This window comes from Salvelinus alpinus, chromosome 25 (genome assembly GCF_045679555.1).
Source record: "Salvelinus alpinus chromosome 25, SLU_Salpinus.1, whole genome shotgun sequence".
Lineage (NCBI taxonomy): Eukaryota > Metazoa > Chordata > Actinopteri > Salmoniformes > Salmonidae > Salvelinus > Salvelinus alpinus.
Genome location: NC_092110.1, coordinates 2,124,806 through 2,151,105, shown reverse-complemented (window position 1 = coordinate 2,151,105; position 26,300 = coordinate 2,124,806). Strand labels below are relative to the sequence as shown.

At 42.0% G+C, this 26,300-nt stretch overlaps 1 protein-coding gene across 24 annotated transcripts in view; it reads right to left on the bottom strand.

Moving 5' to 3' along the window:
- The window catches only part of nrxn3a (neurexin 3a), a 437,732-nt gene that overhangs the window by 67,518 nt on the left and 343,914 nt on the right, over window positions 1–26,300 (bottom strand). For all 24 annotated transcript variants that reach the window (XM_071365150.1, XM_071365152.1, XM_071365149.1 and 21 more), the window contains 3 exons: window positions 18,657–18,828; window positions 1,962–2,051; window positions 124–431 (listed from right to left, as the gene is read on the bottom strand). In XM_071365150.1, the coding sequence (XP_071221251.1) occupies window positions 124–431; window positions 1,962–2,051; window positions 18,657–18,828 (570 nt within the window). The remainder of the gene's footprint in view (window positions 1–123; window positions 432–1,961; window positions 2,052–18,656; window positions 18,829–26,300) is intronic.

Genomic DNA, 26,300 nt, shown 5'->3' with positions numbered 1-26,300 from the left:
CCCATGCACCCATGAACATTCTAACCATTACCCTCCTCTCTCAAGATCTACCTCACCCTATCATACACCAACTCCACCCAATGATAACCCCCCTTTCCTCTCCTCCCCGTCCCCAGGCCCTACCTGTATGGTGGGAGAGGAGCGGTGCTTGCGGGTGGTGGTGGTGGACATGGTGGTGGTGGTCTCAATAAAGGTGGTGGACATCTCGGGGGGCTGGGCGGTGGTGCGAGCCGACCCGGCCACAGAGGGCACGTCGCCTACCAATCGGACACTGCCGTTGATCTTGATGTTGGGGTTGCCCTCGGCAGCCATGTTGAGAACCTTGAGGCCGTTGTAGTAGAGGCCGGACAGCTGACCCTGGAAGGGCCGACTGCGGTCGCTGCCACCGATGGTGACTGTGGCCTGGGTGTTGAATATCGTTAGCTGCCGACCTAAAGGATGGAACCAGACAGAGGTCATTCACATCAAGGAACAACAAGAGACTGAGTAGGAAAATAAGGTCTGTTGACTCAAAGATCCGGCTTCATATGATAAATGTTGGTCTGCCATGACCTCATTTTGTGTGTGTGTGTGTGTGTGTGTGTGTGTGTGTGTGTGTGTGTGTGTGTGTGTGTGTGTGTGTGTACGTCACTATGTGCACTTATAAGTCCTTGACAATCAAAAGGTCCTTACAGTATGTCACTATGAGGTCGGTTGTAAAAACCTTTACGGTGAAACTATAAAGAAAGGTCAACTGAAGAGGCTATAACTAGCCTGGGCCCAGGGAGCTAACCCCAAATATACCGGGTCAACACGTCTGGCTACAAGGGTGATGTCTCCCAGGATGTATTCACTGTAGAAAGGTCATCGTGTTGTTAGCCGTAATTACGAGATTACGGGTTGTGATCTGAGGCTGAGGGAGGAGAGGAGAGAGGAGGACGGAAAGGAGGAGAAAAGGTCAAAGCTTTATGTCTGTCTCCTCAAACTGGCCCTTTGGGGCAGCCTCGGATCAGCTGCATCTAATAAGGCTAGAGCTAATGCCATAGCTAAGAAAACAAAGAGTGGGGTAGGGACGAATGTTTAAAAGGCTAGGGCAAATGCTGAAGCCTGAAAGCAGAGAAAGGAACTGATGTTTAAAAAGCTAGGGCTAATGCCAAAGTTATAAATCAGGAGGGCAGGAATCTGAAAGAGAAAAGCAGTACACGAAAAGAGGATATTTACAGTACATGTCAAATCTAAGTATTCTAAGTAATATCACCGACACAGCATCTTGAATAAGCGTATATTTGAAACTTAAAACAACAAAAAATGTATAATATTACAAATCGTAATATTCAACTTAGCAAGTATTGAGTAAACTGTTGAGCTGTTAGAAAATTGTTTACCCAGTTTAAAGCAATCATTCTCCAATACCATCAACATAGGATTCTGGTTACAGAATAAAAAAATTATTGTACATCAAAAGATTATTAATAACTGACTCAACATTGTAGATGTACAACAGCATGTTGATTCATGCATTAGGTGACTACTTGCATTTGAAATGGCATTCAAGTTTAAATGGGTGTTAAAGGGACTTTAGGACATACTTGAACATTGTTACTTCTGTTTTATCGTAAAGCTAATTTTAGAAGGATTCAAGATGTAGAGTATATGAAATAATCTTTTCATGTGTAGTATGAACATGAGATAGGATGGAATATTATCTTCAATAGAAGTCCCTTTAACTGAGTAGAGTGATTATAAATTATGAATTATCATGAGATTTACTTGGATAATTAACTTGGGTACCAAAAAAATCTAATCAAACGTATTCGAATTGAGAAAGAAAATGAGGTTAGGAAGTTATTAGTTCATGCTAAAATCATATTTTAACGTAGTAAAATAAAGTATCAGTTCAGCAGGCAAATGCAAAAAATAAAAAGTTCAACGTTGAGCTCAATAGAAGAGAATTTAAAAGTTAGAAGTTGTGTTAAGGTTACCTTTCTCTTGTAGCCAGTCCACTACTGGCCGGGCGTATTTCAATGGGAATTTCTTAGTGGCAATTTCAAGGCGTTCATTATCGGTTGTCGCTGTTTTAAAGTTTAAAAAAAACATTTAAATCATTTAGAAAACAGTTTGCATTTGGCAGCAGGCATTTTAAACACAATTGAACACATGCTCACTTCAAACTATTGTTGTCATTTTCATGCAAGCAGTTAAAAAAATGTTGAACACTTTTAGTTGCAGGTTGGAATTGATGTCTTGTTTTATGAGATAGGTGAAGTGTCAACAGTAAAGTGGAAACAAATAGAGGTCATTTGCTGCTCTGCTGGTTTTCACCAGGCTTTACGAACAGGCGACAGAAGAACCACTATGTTTTTGGCATTTCAATTCATTTAAACATTGACAAAGATATTTAGAGCCATCATAAAAAAACTGCAATTTTTTTCTCATGGGATGAAATGTATTCAAGTATCTTAAATAACAGTTAACAAACCCTTCCAATGCACATGCGCCATGCAACCATTTTATACTATTAGGACACAGTTCATGGGCATTACGGTGGACTTAGCAACAGTTTGCGTCTTTTTCTTCAAATCCAACATTAAGGACAGAAAATAGGAGTAAAGCTGTGATACTAGCAATTTTCAATGGACAGCATTTGCTTTTTTCTTCCCCAGAAACCAGTTCACCTCAGTAGTCAAAGAAGGTTTAGTGCGTGTGCATGTGCGTGCGTTGCGCGTGTGCATGCGTGCATTTACACACCATACTGAGAAACAGGGAAAGGTCTTGGGGGCAAATGGAGGTTGAACAGTAGGGGTGGCAAAGGAATAGGGTTGAATATGTTTTAGGATGGGTATGCTGTTGGTGTAGAAACGCCCGCTGTTTCCACACCAGAGTCAAGTCGTGATGGGAGACAAGTAACCCCTATGGGGAGACAAGCTGCCACGGGGTAGGAACCAAAAAAAAAAAAAAGTAGGAACCAAATTCCAGGACCCCAAAGAGACAGGGGTACCTTAGGGCCCACCCAAAGTGAGAACCCCTACCACGTATCTTCCCTCCTTTTCTATCCCCTAAAGAGAGACCTCATTTCAGCCTTCTGCAAAGATAGAGAGACAGCAGGTAGCTGTGTGTGTGTGTGTGTGTCTGCACGAGTCCACCTGTGTGTCTGTATGTGTCTTTCATGCTCTTTACCCTGCCTGCAGTATGTTTGCTGCTCTACGTCGGCCTTATTTCCAACTGTTGCATAAATTTCACACTCAATGTCTGCACGCGCCATTTCTGAAAAGCCTGCGCAAGTACACAAATATTGAGATGTTAAATTTGCCGAAAAATGTATGCCATTCAAATACATGCTTGCCGCTAAAAACCAGACCTGTCGAAAACTGTGCACGCGTGAATGAGACATTAAAGCTCTGCCTGAAAACTCCTCCATTCACCTAATATGGTGCCAATAACTCCCTTTATTTGCTGTACAATTTGGAACTATTGGCTTTACGCCACGGCATGCAAAAGACAAATTGTTGTTCAATATTTAGTTTATCAATAGATTATTGGGTATATATACCCTGCCTTGGTATAGACTCTGAGATTAAATATGCAATGATGTCACGCTCCTATCGCACAGCAATACTGTAGCCTTCCCATACTGTCGAATATTTGACATAAGCTACCGGTCTATTTACTCTGTTGGCAGAATGTTTTCATCTTTAGCAGTAATTTATGCTGTATCTGGAAAAGGACTGTGTCAGTTTTTGAATGAGAAAACAACGGCAAATTGTCATGGACCTGTCAGCAGAACGTTTGAATTCAACAATGTTTTATAACGACTTTCCCCCCAACCTAAACATGATGGACTGTCACTGCCCGCAAATTCTAAAACATTGCAGGGCATGCTACTCAACAAAAAAAAGTTTTGTATCTACTTGACTTTTTTTAATATATTTTTTATAGTACTACTGATATTCATTACTGCATTGTTGGGAAAGAGCAAGCAAAGAAGGCATTTCACTGTTACGTGTGACAATAAAAACTTGAAACTTGATAGATAGGCCTACTTCAATGTAAAAGATCAGCTGTTAAATTTGACTGTATACCGGTATTATTAACCACGCGGCCTACGATATTGCAAAACTTGAAATACATATAGCCTATCTATTCACTAGGCTACTAGGTGCAATTAAATGGCTTCTTCCCTAACATGAACCCATCATGGCCAGAAAAGGTGAGGAATATATTCTGCAATGGTTATGAAAATCAAATAGGAAAAATATTCCTATGTCTAATTATAAGAATCCTATGTCTAATTATAAAACATAGTTTTTAACTCTTCTTGCTCATGGAAAAAGGTTGCAGCCTTGTAAATATGTTATCCTGTTTTCATTTTTTTATGAATAAGCCTTTCGACAAATCCCCCATTTGCCAGCTTGCAATACAATATTTCAACCACTAGCAGATGGGCATACGCATGGTCTGAAGGTTTGCGTGAAGATTGATGCACTCATATTTTGGGATATATTTTGTACTTACGCAAGGTTTATAAATGAGGCCCCAGATATTGTCAAATTGCTTTACAAATGAAAAATATCCTTCCAAGGCACTAAAATAGCATCAGTTCCATAGATGTCACCTTTCATTGGTGTTACTGTCTGAAGACTGACAGCATTTCAAGATATAGAACAAAGAAAAAAATCGCACAAAAGCTCTGACGAAGGCCTTGAGGCCGATACTTAAAGCTTCTTAAAGAGCAGTGACACTGTCAAGAGCAATGTGTGGGTTTCTTCTTCTTCTTCTCTCGAGATGTAGAACAAAAAGAAAGATGGAGTAAGACATTATGGATGCCTCTATACTTATTGCATGATGCAGTTTATATTTGCATGAGTTACTGTCAAATCAGGAGGCATATCATTTCCATAATGATTCATTCACCCAATCACCCTTGCGATTGCTATGGAAAGCAATCTTATGCCTGGATTGTGGTATGTGTTGTGGGTCTGTGTTGATCTCTCACTCTCTATCAGTCCTGCTCACCATCCCACACTTCCTCTCTCTATTACCACTCGCTTAATTCTATAGGCCTACATCTAAAATTCTCTCTTTCTTCCCCTTACATTTCCTCCCTGAGTGGAACCACTGACAGAATTCATTTGCACAGGGCTCTCTGACTCTCCCAGAGGGCCGTCTCGCTCTCTCCCTCTCCCCTCCCAACTCCATCCCCCCTCCCCTCTCTTCACTCTCCTTGATGCTGACTGCCTTGCCCAATGGAAATAGGAGCCTCCTTCTGGAAGATTTCCCCTCAGTATCTCTAAGAGACAATGGCAGTCCGGGTCCTTTATCTGGCCATCCGCACTGCTCTCATTTAAATCACAGGATTAGACGCCTGGCTCACACTGAAAGGCTTATCTCTCCCCCCTTCCCTCCATCCCTTCCTCCCTCCATCCCTCCATTCCCCGCGGCCCCCAGCAGAGATTTATAGGGGCGGGAGATTCTGTTTTCGATAGCAGTAATTGTATTTGGCTTGTAGGGTACACAAGTATTTATCCACGACACCATTACCTTAAATCCTCTGCAGATAAAGGTGGCCCAAGGTGTTTCTTATCCAATCACCACACCTCTCTCTATCTTTCGCTCCCTCTCTTTTTCAGTCTCTTTCTCTCTCTCTCTCTCTCTCTCTCTCTCTCTCTCTCTCTCTCTCTCTCTCGCTGTTTGAGAAAATGTATGTGTTGTCAGGTTTTCTGAAAGTGACAGAGTTGGGTCCATGTTGTGAACTGCTCTGCAGTGCGTAAGGCAGCATCTAAGGTCTCACATGGACCACCGTATTTCTGTCCTCCTCCCCACAGACACAGAAGACTTATTGGATCATGGACACGCTTTCCCGATACCGAGAAGAGAGCGGAACGTCCCCGGGCACGGTAGACTCCTCCTTATCATCTCCCAGATGGAGCCATAGGTCGACATACCTATCAATCAACCTGATCACTCCTGATAGGAGGTCAATTCTCCATACTTATCAAGTTCTGAGACGCCGGCTTGATGCCTTTTGCCAGTCAAAGGGGAGGAGCTGGCCTCAGAGGCAGACTATAGCGTTCCGCTCCCTCGTCTCCATTGTGTGTCGAGCCAGTTGCAGAAAGCTAGAGGGAAAATAAACCTGCGACGGAGTGGCTGTCACAGGGTGGCTCAGACGAAACGCAGCCTCATTCATATGAAACAGGGGGCCTGTGCAAATGAAAGCAATCATCCTCAAACACGCCGTGTGTCTTTTGAATGCAGCTCCTGATAAGCTAGGAGGAGTTGCTGCTTTTTCAAGGCAATTTGCTGCAGAGTATTTCTTCTCTTTCTCTTTTCTCCATTCCTCTCTTCTGCACAACAAGCGTGACTCTGGTAATCGATTCCTATCTCTCTAGCTATTAGGGTTGGGAAATATCCAGATTTCCATACCTTCATACTGTTCCTGTACCATCCCGGGGTATAAGGTATTACCCGCAGTGCACACAAGGGGGAACTAGTTCTTTCCAAGCGTAATGTTTTTTAAATAATAATAATTATGGTAACAAATGCAAACAAAGTACTAGCGAATTCCCATTGTGGATGCTAGCTAAATTATAACAAGCCTAAGCGAACATAAACTAAGGACAGACACCCCAGCTCCTCAGCAGGGATCTTGATCCATGAGGTGATTGATCGTCTCTGCTGTAACCAAGCAGCTTGATCTTCCAAGCTAGCCACTTATGTAGCAAGTTAGCTGAGCTGGAGTAAATTTGTGGCACATTTTAGATAGTTAAACTTATATTTAGCTGGAAAACAGTAGTACATTTTAAGTGTAACTTGATCACCTTTATTGAGCTGTACAACAGCGTATCATCACATCACGAAAGCTTCCATTTGCTAGGTGTGCTCTTTGTAAACAAACATGCCATGTGGCTGGCTAGATCAGCTGCTTAAGAGAACAGCTTCATAATGAAAAAAGAATACAACAGACGAAATTAAGAACGCAATCTGCTTTATCGATTAACCTAGTGCATAAGTTGACTGCAGGTGTTTATTTAAAAATAACAATTATTGATGGTTTTGAAAATCATACCGTGGGCATTTTAAAATACCCCGGTATATGTTATATACGGTATACCGCCCAAGCCTACTAGCTATACCTCACAGACAAGAAAACTCAAGGGCAATGAACCCCTAGAGTACTTTAGTACTACCTGAACAGAATGAGTGGTTCTGAATAGAATACTGAAAAACTCTAAAGGGAGAGAAGGAAGGAACATTGTTAAGGTTTCCTATTAAAGTTAGTTATTGGGGGGGAAAAAATATTTAACTTTTATTTAACTAGGCAAGTCAGTTCAGAACAAATTCTTATTTACAATGACGGCTTACACCGGCCAAACCTGGACGACGCTGGGCCAATTGTACGTCGCCCTATGGGACTCCCAATCACGGCCGGTTGTGATACAGCCTGGATGGGACCTGATCAGGACAACTGACACTGGCTACATGACAGTCTTTTGCTGTAATATAGTCCTGAAAAGCCTTGCTTATCTCTGCACCCTAAAATTTATGAACAGACTTTTCTTCTCCGTAATCTCTATTCTTACAAATTGCTGTCATCGCTTTGACATGATAAAGTGTCATAATTAAGTGCTCAAAATTCTTCCTTGGAAGCTGTCCGTCTGCACCCTCCTTTCCCACCGACTACCCCGCCGGCATCTTAGCATGCAGACCATGGCTGAGCTGAAAAAGTGTTTCTCTAAGCTAGTTCCTGTGGGATTACAACACATCATATCTGCATGGCTGGCTCCCATAAGTGAGATGGAACTCTGTAGGGGGAACGCAAACCAGGTAGAGTTTGGCATACTTCAACATAGCCGTCATGGCCCCTTACTTTTTCAAATATTTTTACTAATGACCTACAACTAGCCTTGAGTAAAGCCTGTGTTTCTATGTATGCTGATGGCTCCACATTATACAGGCCAGCTACCACAGCAAGTGAAATCACTGCAACACTACATCACAAGTAGATGCAGTCAGTTTTAGAACAGGTGGCTAAAAATAAGCTCATCCTAAATATATCAAAACTAAAAACATTGTATTTGTGACAAATTTTTCACTGAACCCTAAACCTCATCTAAATCTTGAAATTAATAATGAGGCGATTGAGGGGACTAAACTGCTTGGAGTAACCATAGATTGCAAAAAGACATGGTCAAAACATACTGATGCAACGGTAGCTAAAATGGGGAGAGGTCTGTCCGTGATAAAGCGCTGCTCTGCTTTCTTGACATCACAATCAACAAAACAAATCCTACAGGCCTTAGTTTTATCACACCTGGACTACTGCCCAGTTATATGGTAAAATGCCAAAAAAGAAGGACAAAGGCAAATTACAGTTTGCCCAGAACAGAGCAGCACATCTGGCCCTTAAATGTACACAGATGGCCAATATCAATAACATGCATGTCAATCTTTCTTGGCTCAAAGTAGAGGAGAGATTGACTGCAACACTACCTGTCTTTGTGAGAGGTATTGATGTTTTGAAAGCATCAAACTGTCTGTTCAAACAGCTGACACACTGCTCAGACACTCATACATACCCCACAAGACATACCACCAGGGGTCTCTTCACAGTCCCCAAGTCCAGAAGAGACTCTGGGAAACGCACAGTACTACATAGAACCTTGACTACATGGAACTCTCTTCCACATCAAGTAACTCAAACGAGCAATAAAATCTGATTTAAAAAAACATAAAACACAAAGCGGACTGTGAAGAGACACACACACGTATGCACACATACTCTAACACCATTAGGGTTGAGTGCCTTGCTCAAGGGCACATTGAAAGATTTTGCGCCTAGTCGGCTTGGGGATTTGGGGATTCTGTTTCTTTTGTTTAACATTCAGAAAAAAAACACTGTGAAAACACTACGGACACAACAACAAAACAGTGGTCTATCTAAGCCCCATAATTAACTACAATTAAATCAGTAGTGTGACCGCAAAAGTACAATATCAAAAACCAACTGAACAGCCAAACAGAGTAAATCATAAGCTAACACCAAGGTAAACCTAGCATCTTTCTAGAACGTCCAAAGACTCTCTGTGTTCACAATGACGACAACCTTTACCCTGTCAAATGTTCATGTCATAACATGCATTCTCAAAATTGAATGTGCATGTGTATATGTGCGAGATGAGCCTGTCTGTGTCTTTTCCATCATGAGCAGTCAGCAGTTCCAGAGAGATTGTTCACCACACGCCGTCCCTGCAGCTCCCCGACACCACCAAAATGATCCAGTGATTTGACTGCCACACGCGGGGACACGGGCCAGCGTAACCCGGGTAACAGGACAGAACAGCCCAATGGCGGAGGTAATTGACGACCATTTTCCCCCGCTGTCGCTGGCTATTACTGACACTGAGGCCTGGAGGGGAGGCTGAGGCAGACATAGGGACATCACCATGCATCATACAGCCTGGATGGCAATGGCCTCACAAAGGCTATCTGATGTTCTTACAGAATTATACCACACAATATACAGTGAGCTCCAAAAGTATTGGAACAGTGACACATTATTTGTTATTTTGGCTCAGTACTCCAGCACTTTAGATAATACGATGACTATGAGGTTAAATTGGAGACTGTCAGCTTTAATTTGAGGGTATTTTCATCCCTATCGGGTGAACCGTTTAGAAATTACAACACTTTTTGTACATACAGTAGTCCCACCATTTTAGGGGACCAAAAGTATTGGGACAAATTCACTTATACGTGTATTAAAGTAGTAAAACGTTTAGTATTTGGTCCCATATTCATAGCACGAAATAACTGCGTCATGCTTGTGACTCTACAAAGTTGTTGGATGCATTTTCTGCTTGTTTTGTTACAAAAATTCTAATAGTTTGCCTAATTTCAGTTTATGTGACAAAACAAGCAAGTATAGTGTAGAGAATCATTGTACCATCTAAACCGCTGTGAAATATATTCTTCAAAACCACTTTTTTTTTTTTTCAGTGAAAGAAGCAGACGTGAAACTTAAGACCTGGAAGCATAGACATAGTGCACTTAGAACAGATCAGGTCGCCCAAAAAGTGACATATTGCAGATTTAACTTTTTACTACTTTAATACACATATAAGTGAATTTGTCCCAATACTGTTGGCAAAATATACAGTCTTGGTGTTAAAATTTAAACTTTCCATGGACTTCCTGCAATAAGACACTATTCCTAATCACCTTAAACATCTGTGAGTGTTGTCTATGGCTGTTTGTTCTGTCCTTCACCCTTCTCTCCAGCTCTCTTTTTCTCTCCTCCTCAATCATCTCAATCATTCTCCCCAGATACCAAGTAACAAATTTGTGCATTCGCCTGTCTCCTTCCTCCATTGTCCATCTCGCCATCTCCTCTCTTGTCTCTTAAATACAGTCTTTACTTTCATAGCTTCCTTTTCTTTGCCATCGCAGGTGAAAAAAAACTACCTGATCACACACCTGTTCTTTTCTCTTGCAACAGCTTGACTTATTTATACATGCACTCACACCTTCATCTTTCCTGGAGTCAGCTGATCGGGTCTCTGTGAGTTGCCCTAACCTCCTCTTGCTGAGATATTCAAATCACATGGCACCTGGGTTTATCACAGGTAAGGTGTCCATTGCATTGTGGTGCTCATTCTCACGCCAACTGCCGTGGTTCTAGACTTCAGCAAGAGATGAGTGCAAATTCTCAGCTGACGGCAAAGTAGTCAAAGCACGGTGTTACACACACACACAACTTTAATGTTGCCACTTCATTACTTGACCTTACTTTTAAAAATGTGAGCATCATAGAACAGGTTAATGCTTTCCTGCCAATCAATTACTTTTGAGATTGTGCACAAAGTTACTGGAAGCAGGGAAGAGAAAGAAAGCGAGAGAGAGAGAGAAGGAGAAAGGGAGAAATTACTTTTTAAAAGGGACTATGAGAGTAAGGGTGAGTGGTCAGGCACAGTACAGGCAGTTTGGTCTCAATCAGAATCTTGGCAGTGTTCCAGAATACTCCTGGAAAAGCGCTTGTCATCTGAGAATGGCTCCCGGCCCAAACAGTAATGAAGGTTGTGAGCTCTCGTGTCCCCTCGTTTATGGGTATGTAGGTGTTTCCAGGACAGGTGACCCTTTACCTTCCATTTGAGACCACGGACATGGTGGAGAGAGACGAGACTTTCAAAGATAGCCATAGAGAAAACTAATGTACAGTTGAAGTCAGAAGTTTACATACACCTTAGCCAAATACATTTAAACTCAGTTTTTCACAATTTCTGACATTTAATCCTAGTAAAACTTCCCTGTCTTAGGTCAGTTAGGATCACCACTTTATTTTAAGAATGTGAAATGTCAGAATAATAGTAGAGAGAATGATTTATTTCAGCTTTTATTTCTTTCATCACATTCCCAGTGGGTCAGAAGTTTACATACACTCAATTAGTATTTGGTAGGATTGCCTTTAAATTCTTTAACTTGGGTCAAATGTTTTGGGTAGCCTTCCACAAGCTTCCCACAATAAATTGAGTGAATTTTGGCCCGTTCCATCTGACAGAGCTGGTGTAACGGAGTCAGGTTTGTAGGCCTCCTTGCTCGCACACGCTTTTTCAGTTCTGTCCCCACATTTTCTATAGGATTGAGGTCATGGCTTTGTGATTGTCCTTAAGCCATTTTGCCACAACTTTGGAAGTATGCTTGGGGTCATTGTCCATTTGGAAGACCCATTGGCGACCAAGCTTTAACTTCCTGACTGATGTCTTGAGATGTTGCTTCAATATATCCACAGAATTTTCTTTCTTTATGATGCCATCTATTTTGTTAAGTGCACCAGTCCCTCCTGCAGCAAAGCACCCCCACAACATGATGCTGCCACCCCCGTGCTTCACGGTTGGGATGGTGTCTTCGGCTTGCAAGGCTCCCCCTTTTGCCTCCAAACATAACGATGGTCATTATGGCCAAACAGTTCTACTTTTGTTTCATCAGACCAGAGGACATTTCTCCAAAAAGTACGATCTTTGGCCCCATGTGCAGTTGCAAACCGTAGTCTGGCTTTTTTATGGCGGTTTTGGAGCAGTGGCTTCTTCCTTGCTGAGAAGCCTTTCAGGTTATGTCGATATAGGACTCGTTTTACTGTGGATATAGATACTTTTGTACCTGTGTCCTACAGCATCTTCACAAGGTCCTTTGCTGTTGTTCTGGGATTGATTTGCACTTTTTCGCACAAAAGTACGTTCATCTCTAGGAGACAGAACGCGTCTCCTTCCTGAGCGGTATGACGGCTGCATGGTCCCATGGTGTTTATACTTGTGTACTATTGTTTGTACTGATGAACATAGTACCTTCAGGCGTTTGGAAATTGCTCCCATGGATGAACCAGACTTGCAGAGGTTACAATTTCTTTTCTGAGGTCTTGGCTGATTTCTTTTGATTTTCCCATGATGTCAAGCAAAGAGGCACTGAGTTTAAAGGTAGGCCTTGAAATACATCCACAGGTACACCTCCAATTGACTCAAATTATGTCAATTAGCCTATCAGAAGCTTCTAAAGCCATGACATCATTTTCTGGAATTTTCCAAGCTGTTTACAGGCACAGTCAACTTAGTGTATGTAAACTTCTGACCCACTGGAATTGTGATACAGTGAATTATAAGTGAAATAATCTGTCTGTAAACAATTGTTGGACAGATTACTTGTGTCATGCACAAAGTAGATGTCCTAACGGACTTGCCGAAACTATAGTTTGTTAACAAGAAATTTGTGGATGGTTGAAAAACGAGTTTTAATGACTCCAACCTATGTAATCTTCCGACTTCAACTGTATGTAGGATTACGGCAGGTTTAACCTAATCCCATTCTATGAGCCAACATCCACATTATGGATGGGAGTTTTTCCTAGCCACCGTGCTTCTACACCTGCATTGCTTGCTGTTTGGGGTTTTACATGTCTCTGTGTCCAATGTGAAGGAAGTTAGAGGTAGTTTTGCGAGCCAATGCTAACTAGGACCTCATTGCCAAAATCCCGAAGTATCACTTTAATAATCAATCAAACTATGAAATGTATTTATAAAATCCTTCTTACATCAGCTGATGTCACGAAGTGCTGTACAGAAGTGCTGTACATCACTGCCAAAATCCCGAAGTATCCCTTTAACTATGAGATAATTTAGAACATTAAGTAATTAAGTGAGGATATTAACAAAAATCTCAAGACCCCGGGGTCCTTTAAGACATTGTAAACCACTAGCATTCAGGGTCGGGTACACTCAAATCCTGTACCAATCTACTAGAAGCAGCTTGCTAACTAATGAAATATTGGTGTGTAAAAGTTATCACCACACATTTTTCTATCGGAGCTTCGGAGCATAACTTAATTCCCTATACTTTCTAAAGCCTGAAGCCTCTTGTGAAGGAAGTAATATGTGCCCTTCCCTCCCCTGGTAAGAGACTGATAGGTTAGCTATAATAGCTAGGCAATCACAGATTTGGCAAAGAGCTGCCAAGGAGCCATTAAGGATTAATACCTCCAAGCATTAAGAAAATAAAAAGCACAGATGTTTGGTGCCATTACCGCAGAACACCTTGGTCCATTTCCCCATCTTTAGATTTAATAAGCTGTATAGTCCCCAAGGCGGCACATGAAAAAGTCTCACTTTACAGTTTGCCACTGTAGAGTGGCTGTAAATGGCTGTTTATGTTAGCACGGCATAAAATGTCTATACTAAAAACACCAGGACAAACAAAGACGAGACATCCTTTGAGAAAAACAGTGACAATAAGCACTAAACTGTATGGATGAGGTTTGAGGCTTGAGGCTGGGGATGTCCTAAAATGGTTCCCGTATATAGGCCTATGTGAGGTAAGGATTGTCAACCAGATAGATATCTCACAGGACACATTTTAAGATATAGCATAATTATAGTTTTACACATTTAACCCTTTTCCTAACATTTATGATAACCTTAAACATCTGTGAGACCCATAAAACCAACTAGTTTCTTACACAACTGTCAACTCGTCCCATATCCTAGATCCTTTTAAACTGCAAATGAACTCAGGGAACCCAGATCCTCGGCAGTACCACAGCTAACTCTTTACACTTTTGTAAATTACATTGAACAGACACTTTATCCAGAGAGCGATGTAAAAAGTCTTCACTACCCTAAGCCATGTAGCAGTGTCAGCCCATCCAGTGTCACTCCATCCATATTTCATGGCTGTCTATTACTTGACGAAGCAGAAGACATGGAAAAAATGAAAAATGAGCAAGCCCCATTGGCGACATAGAAGTCTGGCCATTCATTTGATGGGCCTGCTGTGGCTCATTGTAAGGGTATAAAAGGCCTTGATTCAAGTGCAGACTCTCCCATTAAGCTTTTTCAAGTGTAATTTCAAGTCCCCCAGGGCAGTGGCCAAACTAGCAATTAGATTGTAAATGACATTGATATTACAGGAGGGGAGGGAGATCAATGATGGTTGAATTACAGGCTTTACTAATCTGTAAATGAACTGCCAATTTGGGGGAGAAATGCCTAAATGGGGTAATTTTCAACCAAACAGGTACTGACTAGGCTATAGAGTCATCGAGAAGTCCCAATTTAGAAATGAAAGGGTTCTTGTCAAGTGTTGATCAGTGTGTGTGTGTGAGTGAGTGAGTGAGTGAGTGAGTGAGTGAGTGAGTGAGTGAGTGAGTGAGTGAGTGAGTGAGTGAGTGAGTGAGTGAGTGAGTGAGTGAGTGAGTTAGAGAGAGAGAGAGCAGTAGATACACAGAAAGAAAGAAAGAAAGAAAGAAAGAAAGAAAGAAAGAAAGAAAGAAAGAATGCAAGGGAAGTGATTTCTCTCCTGGCTCCTATTCCCATCAGAGTGTCCATGTCTGTGTTGTGTTGAAGTAATGAGGCCGAGTGGCACACTGTGGACCGGTCTGAATCATTAACGTGAGTGATACTGGCAGACCTAGGAGACGCTGAGGCAATGCTGCTCTGCTCAGTGTGTGTGGCAGGTTAGAGGGAAGATTCAGCTCTTATGGGAGATGTACTGTACTGTTACTGTACTCAACACAGGAAGACAACGAGACATCACATGCCAAAGGGGATGTTTCCAAGGGGGATGTTAATGGTATAATGTACTGTACAGCATTTTATAGTGTTGGCAGTGGGAGCTGTATCTCCAGGAGTGATAAGTATAATTTTTGTCTTGATCAGTTGTTGTCTACTACTGTCATTTTGCTAGATAGGGCCATCTACTTTAAGTGCTGTCTGTCTTCCCAGTAGCCTACTTGGTGTGTGCTGGCTGCTATTCATTTACAGATTATTGTTGACACGTCAACCAGGATTAAGGGGCAGGGCAATTTGTGACTTGTTGTTTTGGTAGTCAGTGGCTGTATTGGAGGGGGAGTGGTTTCTCCTCTGCTAGGCAATCAGCAATTAGTACCGGGAGGTGTGCTCTTCATCTTTGTAAGGCAATTAGCAATAAGTATTAGTACTTCAGCCTCCCCTGTTTTCTCAGCGGCAGCTGTAAGCGGAGGTCTCGTCGCAAAACTATGACCGTCGCCGAAACAAAGACGGTTCTGCCGAGTTGTTTTGCCGAGTTGTTCAAGGAAGGAAGGAGTGGAAGGCTCCAGACCATTCTCTCACTTTAGTATCTTACCTAGTTATTTTCAGATGATCTCATTTTGTAGCTTTTGGCAACTTTGTGTGTTCGATACCTGTTCGCTCCTCTCCCTGTAAGCTGTACAGACGCTCACCACCCCTTGGCTGCAACCCTTCTAATTTAGTGTACTCTGCGCGCACAACCCATGTGGAATTTCTGGTCTCTGGCAGCTTTTAGAACTGCCTATCTGCGGTGAAGAACTGCGAGTTCATCTCAGCCTATGCTGCCCTTCAGTCCCTTGACTTTTTGGCCCTAAAGGAGACATGGATCACCTCAGAGAACGCTGCTACTCCAGTTGCTCTCTCTTCATCTGACTAAGTTTTCTCTCATAGTTCGATGGCATCTGGCCGTCGCGGTGGTGCACACGGCTACTCATTTTTTCTATGTGGAGATTTTCTATTTTCTCCCTCTCTCACCTGTCCATCTCATTTGAATTCCATGCTGTCACTGTCACTTGTCAACTCAAGCTTAACATTGGTTTGATCTATTGCCCACCAGGTGTCCTTAGAGTTGTGCAATGAGCTCGACACCTTAATAAGGACATTTCCTGACGATGGCTCACCGCTCTTCGAACTTGGCGACTTCAACTGCCCGACGTCTGCCTTCAATTAATTCCCCTCGTCTCTTTTGACCTCACCCTTTCGCAGTCCCCTACCACTCACAAGACAGGCAATACGGATGACCTCATCTTTACTAGAGGCTGTTCGCCTATTAATCTCACTGCAACCTCCCTCCAGGTCTCTGATCACTACTTTGTTTCCTTTTCTGTATCCCTTTTCTCCAACCCTAGCCACTCAGCCTCTACCCAGATGGTCATGCGCTGTTGCAATGTTCGCTCTCTATCTCCCACTACTCTCTCCCCTTTTATCCTATCATCTCTCCCTTCTGCTAAATCCTTTCTCCCTCCTGTCTCCTGATTCTACCTCATCGACCCTACTCTCCACCATTTCTGCATCCTATGACTCGCACTGTCCACTTTCCTCCCAAAACAGGGCTGTGGGCAGCTAGGCGAAAATGGAGGAAAACTAAACTTCCGGAGGACCTATCATCCATTCACCTCTGTTCTCTACCTTCCATTCCCCTCTATCCACTGCAAAAGCCACTTTCTATCACATGAAATGCCAAGCTTCTGCCTCGAACCCAAGGAAACACTTTTCTACCTTCTACTCCCTCCTTAATCCTCTACCCCCCCTCCCTCTCTGCGGAAGACTTTGTCATCCACTTTGAAAAGGAGATTGATGACATCCGCTTCTCATTCTCTCAGCCTATTGAGTCCACTGGTCCCACTCACACAGAACTACCCTATGCCTTGACCTCTTTCTCCCCACTCTCTCCAGATGGAATCCTGCAACTAGTGAGGGAGGTCTGGCCGCCGGACAACCTGCCCACTCGACCACTTCCTCTACTCCCTTCTCCAGACCATCTCTGGAGACCTCCCATTCCTCACTTTCCTCATCAACTGATCCTTGTCCACTAGATGCATCCCCTCTGATGTTAAAATAGACTTGAAAAACACTTGAGCGTGCTGTCTCTGACCAACTCTCTCACTATCGCTCTCAGAACAATCTTCTTGACCCTAACCATTCAGGCTTTATGATGTGTCACTCCACCGAGACAGCTCTTCTCTGTGTCACAGAGATTCTCCGCACTGCCAAAGCTGACTCTCTCTCGTCTGTTCTCATCCTCCTAGATCTATCTGCTGCCTTCACCACTGTGAACCATCAGATCCTCCTCTCCACCCTCTCAGGGCTGGGCATCTCAGGCTCTGCCCACTCTTGGATTGCATCCTACCTGGCAGGCCACTCCAACCAGGTGACCTGGATGGGATGTATGTCTGCATCACACTCTCACTACTGGTGTCCCCAAGGGCTCGGTTCTAGGCTCTCACCTCTTCTCTCTATACAAACATATATTCTCTGCAAACATCAAAGCAGTGATTGCTTCTGCAGGTTCATTCTCTGCAACATCCGTAGAGTATGACCCTACCTCACACAGGAAGCGGCGCAGGTCCTAATCCAGGCGCTTGTCATTTACCGTCTGGACTGCTGCAACTCACTGTTGGCTCAGCACCTCGCTTGTGCCATCAAACCCCTGCAATTTATCCAGAACGCTGCAACCCGCAAGTGTTCAAAGAGTACCTTAAATAATCCTACAGCACACCCCCCTCACATCACCTCCTCACCCTGAAAAAAAAATACGTTTGTGAAGTTTACATTTTTTTCTCTCTTACTAGTTCAGACTTGCTGGTAGCTACTTTATTGAGGAAAAATGTCCATCAATTCCATGTCCATCTTTATTCATTCACTAAACAGACAGAGTATTTGGCAGGGTTAAAACAGCAACCCACTCCAGAGAACAGCTGATGGTCTAACACTTCCTTAGATAAAAGTGAAGAAGTCTGAGGTTCTTTTCACATTATGGCCGAACACAGGACCAACTGGAAACGTCAAAGGTGTCTGATGGCAGATACTCTTGGCAGATCATGGAAGTTGACTAGTCAATACCTATGTATTATTAAAAACCAAGAGTTCTGACATATTGCATTCATCAAGATGTTCCCCCACGAGACACTGGAGATATTTAACATTTCCAATTTGTCTCTGGTTTCCTTTCCTTAACACTGCAAACAGAAGGCAACCAAAAAGGCCTTCAAAGTGTGGTAACTGTAAACATATGCTTGTAGTATAACGACAACTATGCACTTAAAAGCTTCAAGTAGACGAGGGAGGAACAGAAGAGAAGGAGTGGTAGGCGTGTGGGCACTGAACGCCAGGGCGGTGTGGTCTCTGGGAAGGAGTTTAGAGGCAGATGGTGTCCAGTGAGTTTAGGGTACGTTTACAACTTATTGGATTCATGAGTTAAACCATGCATGTAAAGATAATAGGTTTCACTTCCGAAAACCGGAAGTGAAACACAACTTGTGTATGCAAAGGTAACAGGCAAATAGCATAGGCCTACACCATGCATGCAAAAGTAACAGGTAGGTCACAGCACAGGTTAAACCATGCAGGTGTAGTGAGAGAGGGCTTCCGTACCTCCTGGGAAGTGATCGTTGATGGACCAGTTGTCCACCTGGAGGGTGGCGTTGCCCCCATTCCTGGTGAACCGCACCACATGGTACTTCCCGTCATTCACAGGGGTGCTGCTCTCTCTCACACTGATGTCCATCGTGCCGATGTTAAACGTCACACCGATCTTCCCTTGTTCCTAGAAGAAGACACAAACAAAGGAATTCATTTTGTGATTTTTTTTTATTTTGGAACAAATTTTTAGGCGATTCATTTGTTTTGACAAATTACTATTTTGTGCGTCCCATTTCAGATATAGTTATTACTATTTTGTTCTAAATGCTCTGATCTTGTTGCTTAAAAAATTGGTTAACTGAATGAATAAATCATAGAAATGTATTGCTTTATTGCTTAGAGTCTGTGGAATGTTGGAAAATAAGGAATTCAAGATTTAATTATCTTTCTCTCTTTTCATTCTATTCGCTCAGTCCCTAATAAATAATACATTATATTAACCTTAATGGCCCCTTCTGCTGGATAACACACACACACACACACACACACACACACACACACACACACACACACACACACACACACACACACACACACACACACACACACACACACACACACACTTGTAAAAATCAATGGTGTTAAATAAACCAGAGAGATAAACTAGATTAATGAGCAGTGAAGGCTCACACAGTCGAAGAGAACAGACTTGACAGGTCAGGTGACCAATTCCACCTCCTCACTTTTTTTCCACAGGAAGCTGTGTTGTGTTACAGCCTGAATTTAAAATGGGATTTTGTGTCACTGGCCTACCCACAATACCCCATAATGTCAAAGTGGAATTATGTTTTACTTTTCATTTTTTTTACAAATTAATAAAACATTTAAAGCTGAAACGTGTTGAGTGAATACATATTCAACCCCTTTGTTATGGCAAGCCTAAATAAGTTCAGGAGTAAAAATGTGCTAAACAAGTCACATAATAAGTCGCATCAAATCACTCTGTGTGCAATAATAGTGTTAAACATGATTTTTCATCTCTGTACCCATCACACACAATTATCAGTGTGGTCCCTCAGTTGAGCAATGAATTTCAAACACACATTCAACCACAAAGACCAGGGAGGTTTTGCAAATAAGTGCACCTATTGTCCAGTGTGGCTCAGTCGGTAGAGCATGGCACTTGCAATGCCAGGGTTGTGGGTTCCATTCCCACAGGGGACCAATACAAACAAATAAGAAAATGCATGCACTCACTACTATAAGTTGCTCTGGATAAGAATGTCTGCTAAATGACAAAAACATTTAATAATATTGGTAGACAGGTACAAAAAAGCAGACATTAAATGTGCCTTTAAGCTTGGTGAAGTTATTAATTACACTTTGGATGGTGTATCAATACACCCGGTCATTACAAAGATACAGGGGTCCTAACTAACTCAGTTGCTGGAGAGGAAGGAAACTGCTCAGGGATTTCACCATGAGGCAAATGGTGACTTTAAAACAGTTACAGAGTTTAATGAATGTGATAGGATGTTCATCAACATTGTAGTTACTCCACAATACTAACTTAAATGACAGAGTGAAATAAGGAAGCCTATACAGAAAAAAAATATTCCAAAACATGCATCCTGTTTACAATAAGGCACTTAAGTAAAACTGCAAAAGAATTGGCAAAGAAATGTCCTGAATACAAAGCATTAAGTTTGGGGCAAATCCATCCTAATTCTATCACATACCCTGCCCATACCCATCTTGCCAAACTGAAATAAACTGATCCACACCTAGTGTTGCAAAAGTTTGGTAGCTTTCTCTAAATTCCCCAGTTTTCCAGAAATCCTGTTTATTCCCCGGTTTCCAGGAATTCTCCAACAGGGATTTCTAGAAAACTAGGGATTTTAGAAAAAGTTAACATAATTTGCAACGTAAAGTTTTAGAACATTTAGAAATATGCTATGTAGAACAAATATGCCTCTCTGACATGCAGAATTAAGATTTAAGGAACAGGGAATAGAATCGAAAACAGGAAGTGATCTCTAGTGTTCCAGAACCATTATTTTAAAGCCATGGGAACAGATTAATAACGTTAATTTACCTTCGAAGCATTCTTTTTTCTTTTAAATCAAATTTTACCCCCTTTTCTCCCCAATTTCGTGGTATCCAATCGCTAGTAATTACTATCTTGTCTCATCGCTACAACTCCCGTACGGGCTCGGGAGAGACGAAGGTCGAAAGCCATGCGTCCTCCGAAGCACAACCCAACCAAGCCGCACTGCTTCTTAACACAGCGCGCCTTCAACCCGGAAGCCAGCCGCACCAATGTGTCGGAGTAAACACCGTGCACCTGGCCCCCTTGGTTAGTGCGCACTGCGCCCGGCCCGCCACAGGAGTCGCTGGAGCGCGATGAGACAAGGATATCCCTACCGGCCAAACCCTCCCGAACCCGGACGACGCTAGGCCAATTGTGCGTCGCCCCACGGACCTCCCGGTCGCGGCCGGCTGCGACAGAGCCTGGGCGCGAACCCAGAGACTATGGTGGCGCAGCTAGCGCTGCGATGCAGTGCCCTAGACCACTGCGCCACCCGGGAGGACCTTCGAAGCATTCTTTAAAGTCCCACAAAAAACGCCATCATTGCGACTATGCAAAGCAATCACTCTGTCGCTCAGAAACTTCTCTTCCAGTGTCTGCATCACACAGATGCTTGTTAGCAAACTCTGGTCCATGGCATGGAGCCAACTCTCAGATGTTCAAATGTCCTCCATATTAGCCACTCCCCCGTAGATACACTATGCAGTTGAAGTCGGAAGTTTACAAACACCTTAGCCAAATACATTTAAACTCAGTTTTTCACAATTCCTAACATTTAAGCCTAGTAAAAATTCCCTGTCTTTGGTCAGTTAGGATCACCACTTGATTTTAAGAATGTGAAATGTCAGAATAATAGCAGAGAAAATGATTTATTTCAACTTATTACCAGTGGGTCAGAAGTTTACATACAGTGTTTGGTAGCGTTGCCTTTAAATTGTTTAACTTGGGTCAAACTTTTCGGGTAGCCTTCCATAAGCTTCCCACAATAAGTTGGGTGAATTTTGGACTGTTCCTCCTGACAGAGCTGGTGAAAACTGAGTCAGGTTTGTAGTCCTCCTTGCTCGCACACACTTTTTCAGTTCTGCCCAAACATTTTCTATAGGATTGAAGTCAGGGCTTTGTTATGGCCACTCCAATACCTTGACTTTGTTGTCCTTAAGCCATTTTGCCACAACTTTGGAAGTATGCTTGGGGTCATTGTCCATTTGGAAGACCCATTTGCGACCAAACTTTAACTTCCTGACTGATGTCTTGAGATGTTGCTTCAATATATTCCCCTAATTTTCCATCCTCATGATTGCATCTATTTTGTGAAGTGCACCAGTCCCTCCTGCAGCAAAGCACCCCCACAACATGATGCTGCCACCCCCGTGCTTCACGGTTGGGATGGTGTTCTTTGGCTTGCAAGCTTCCCCTTTTCCCTCCAAACATAACGATGGTCATTATGGCCAAACAGTTCTATTTTTGTTTCATCAGACCAGAGGACATTTCTCCAAAAGGTATGATCGTTGTCCCCATGTGCAGTTGCAAACCATATTCTGGCTTTATTTATGGCGGTTTTGGAGCAGTGGCTTCTTCCTTGCTAAGCGGCCTTTCAGGTTATGTCGATATAGGACTCATTTTAGTATGGATATAGATACTTTTGTACCTGTTTCCTCCAGCATCTTCACATGGTCCTTTGCTGTTGTTCTGGGATTGATTTGCACAAGTATTCATCTCTAGGAGACAGAACGCATCTCCTTCCTGAACGGTATGACGGCAGTGTGGTCCCATGGTGTTTATACTTGCGTACTATTGTTTGTACAGATGAACGTGGTACCTCCATACATTTGAAAATTGCTCCCAAGGATGAACCAGACTTGTGGAGGTCTACAATTTTTTTCTCCTGAGGTCTTGGCTGTTTTCTTTTGATTTCACCATGATGTCAAGCAAAGAGGCACTGAGTTTGAAGGTAGGCCTTGAAATACATCCACAGGTACACCTCCAATTGACTCAAATTATGTCAATTAGACTATCAGAAGCTTCTAAAGCCATGACACCATTTTCTGGAATTTTCCAAGTTGTTTAAAGGCACAGTCAACTGAGTTTGTTAACTTCACTAGGGTAGGGGGCACTATTTTCACTTTCGGATGAAAAGCGTGCCCAAAGTAAACTGCCTGCTACTCAGGCCCAAAAGCTAGGATATGCAAAACACTCTAAAGTTTCCAAAACTGTTAAAATAATGTCTGTGAGTATAACAGAACTGATTTGGCAGGCGAAAACCTGAGAAAAATCCATCCAGGAAGTGGGATTTTTTTATGTTTGTAGTTTTCCATTGAATGCCATTACAGTATCCATTGACTTAGGACTCAAATTGCACTTCCTATGGCTTCGACTAGATGTCAACAGTCTTTAGAAATAGTCTCAGGCTTGTATTCTGAAAAATTAGAGAGTAAGACCACTCTGAATGAGTGGACCCTACAGTGTCCCAGAGGTTTTTCATGCGCAAGACTGAGAGCGAGCCTTTCTTGTTTACCTTTTATATTGATGACGTTATTGTCCGGTTGAAATATTATTGATTATTATGACTAAAAACAACCTGAGGATTGATTATAAACATCGTTTGACATGTTTTCAAATAGTATCTTTACGGATACTATTTGGATTTTTCGTCTGCCTGTTGTGACTGCGTTTGAGCCTGTGGATCACTGAACAAAACGCGTGAACAAAACGGAGGGTTTTGGATATAAACAGGGACTTTATCGAACAAAACAAACATTTATTGAGTAAATGGGAGTCTTGTGAGTGCAACCATATGAAGATCCTCAAAGGTAAGTGATTAATTCTATCGCTATTTCTGACTTGTGTAACTCCTCTACTTGGCTGGTAACTGTTTGTAATGATTTGTCTGCTGGGCGCTGGTATGCTTTCGCCGTAAAGCCTTTTTTAAATCTGACACCGTGGTTGGATTAACAAGAAGTTCATCTTTAACCCGATGTATAACCCGATGTATGTTTTATGAATTTTTATGAGTATTTCTGTTTTTGAATTTGGTGCTCTGCAACTTCACTGGATGTTGGCCAGGTGGGACGCTAGCGTCCCCACGTACCCTAGTGAGGTTAACAAGAAATTTGTGGAGTGTTTGAAAAATGAATTTTAATGACTCCAACATAAGTGTATGTAAACTTCTGACTTCAACTGTATCTACAGTACTAAATCCATGTGTATGTATAGTGCGTATGTTATCGTATGTGTGTGTGTATGCATGTGTCTGTGCCAATGTTCGTGTTCCTTCCCTGTTCCATAAGGTGTTTTTCTTATCTGTTTTTTTAAATCAAATTTTACTGCTTGCGTCAGTTACTTGATGTGGAATAGAGTTTAGTGTAGTCATGGCTCTATGTAGTACTGTGTGCCTCCCATAGTCTGTTCTGGACTTGGTGACTTTGAAGAGACCTCTTGTGGCATGTCTTGTGGGGTATGCATGGGTGTCCGAGCATGGGTGTGCATTCAACAATACCTCTCATAAATAAAAGTAGTGATGTAGGCCAGGAGAGATTGACATGCATATTATTAATATTAGCTCTCTGTGTACATCCAAGGGCCAGCTGTGCTGCCCTGTTCTGAGTCAATTGCATTTTTCTTAAGTCCTTTTTTGTGGCACCTGACCACACGACTGGTAGGACCTGCCTTGTTGATAGTGTTGTTAATAAGGCAGAGCATCGCTTTATTATAGACAGACTTCTCCCCATCTTAGCTACTACCGCATCAATATGTTTTGACCATGACAGTTTACAATCTAGTGTTACTCCAAGCAGTTTAATCATCTCAACTTGCTCAATTTCCACATTATTTATTACAATATTTAGTTGAGGTTTAGGGTTTAGTGAGTGTTTTGTTCAAAATACAATACTTTTAGTTTTAGAAATATTTAGGGCTAATTTATGCCTTGCTACCCACTCTGAAACTAAGTGCAGCTCTTTGTTGAGTGTTGCAGTCATTTCAGTCGCTGTAGTAGCTGACGTGTATAGTGTTGAGTCATCCGCATACATAGAAACTCTGGGGCCTAAACATCAAGGGGCCTAAACAGCTACCCTGGGGAATTCCTGATTCTAAATGGATTATATTTGATAGGATTCCATTAAAGAACACCCTCTGTGTTCTGTTAGTTAAGTAACTCTTTATCCACATTATATCAGGGGGTGTAAAGCCATAACACATAACATAGTTTTTCCAGCAGCAGACTATGATCAATAATGTCAAAAGCTGCACTGAAGTCTAAGACACAATCATTTTATCAATTTATCAATTTCTCTCAGCCAATCATCAGTCATTTGTGTAAGTGCTGTGGTTTTTGAGTGTCATTCCTTATAAGCATGCTGAAATTCTGTTGTCAATTTGTTTACTGTAAAATAGCATTGTATCTGGTCAAACACAATTTTTTTCCAGAAGTTTACTAAGGGTTGGTAACAGGCTGATTGGATGGCTATTTGAGCCAGTAAAGGGGGCTTTACTATTCTTGGGTAGCGGAATGACTTTAGCTTCCCTCCAGGCCTGAGGGCACACGCTCTCTAGTAGGCTTAAATTGAAGATGTGGCAAATAGGAGTGGCAATATTGTCTGCTATTATCCTCAGTAATTTTCCATCTAGATTGTCAGACCCTGGTGGCTTGTCATTGTTGATAGACAATAATAATTTTTTCACCTCTCCCACACTGACTTTACGGAATTCAAAAGTACAATTCTTGTCTTTCATAATCTGGTCCGATATACTTGGATGTGTAGTGTCAGTGTTTGTTGCTGGCATGTCATCCCTAAGTTTGCTCATCTTGCCAATTAAAAAGTCATTAAAGTAGTTTGCAATATCAGTGGGCTTTGTGATGAATGAGCCATCTGATTCAATGAATGAAGGAGCCGAGTTGGCTTTTTTTCCTCAAAATTTAATTTAAGGTGGTCCAAAGCTTTTTACTATCATTCTTTATATAATTTATCTTTGTTTTATAGTGTGGTTTATTTTTTATTTTATTTAGTTTTGTCACATGATTTCTTAAATTGCAGTACGTTTGCCAATCAGTTGGGCTGCTAGACTTAATTGCCATAACTTTTGCCTCATCCCTCTCAACCATAACATTTTTAAATTCAAATCAAATCAAATGTTATTTGTCACATACACATGGTTAGCAGATGTTAATGCGAGTGTAGCGAAATGCTTGTGCTTCTAGTTCCGACAATGCAGTAATAACCAACGAGTAATCTAACCTAACAATTCCACAACTACTACCTTATACACACAAGTGTAAAGGGATAAAGAATATGTACATAAAGATATATGAATGAGTGATGGTACAGAACGGCATAGGCAAGATGCAGTAGATGGTATCGAGTACAGTATATACAGTGGGGCAAAAAAGTATTTAGTCAGCCACCAATTGTGCAAGTTCTCCCACTTAAAATATGAGAGAGGCCTGTAATTGTTATCATAGGTACACTTCAACTATGACAGACAAAATGAGAAAAAAAATCCAGAAAATCACATTGTAGGATTTTTAATGAATTTATTTGCAAATTATGGTGGAAAATAAGTATTTGGTC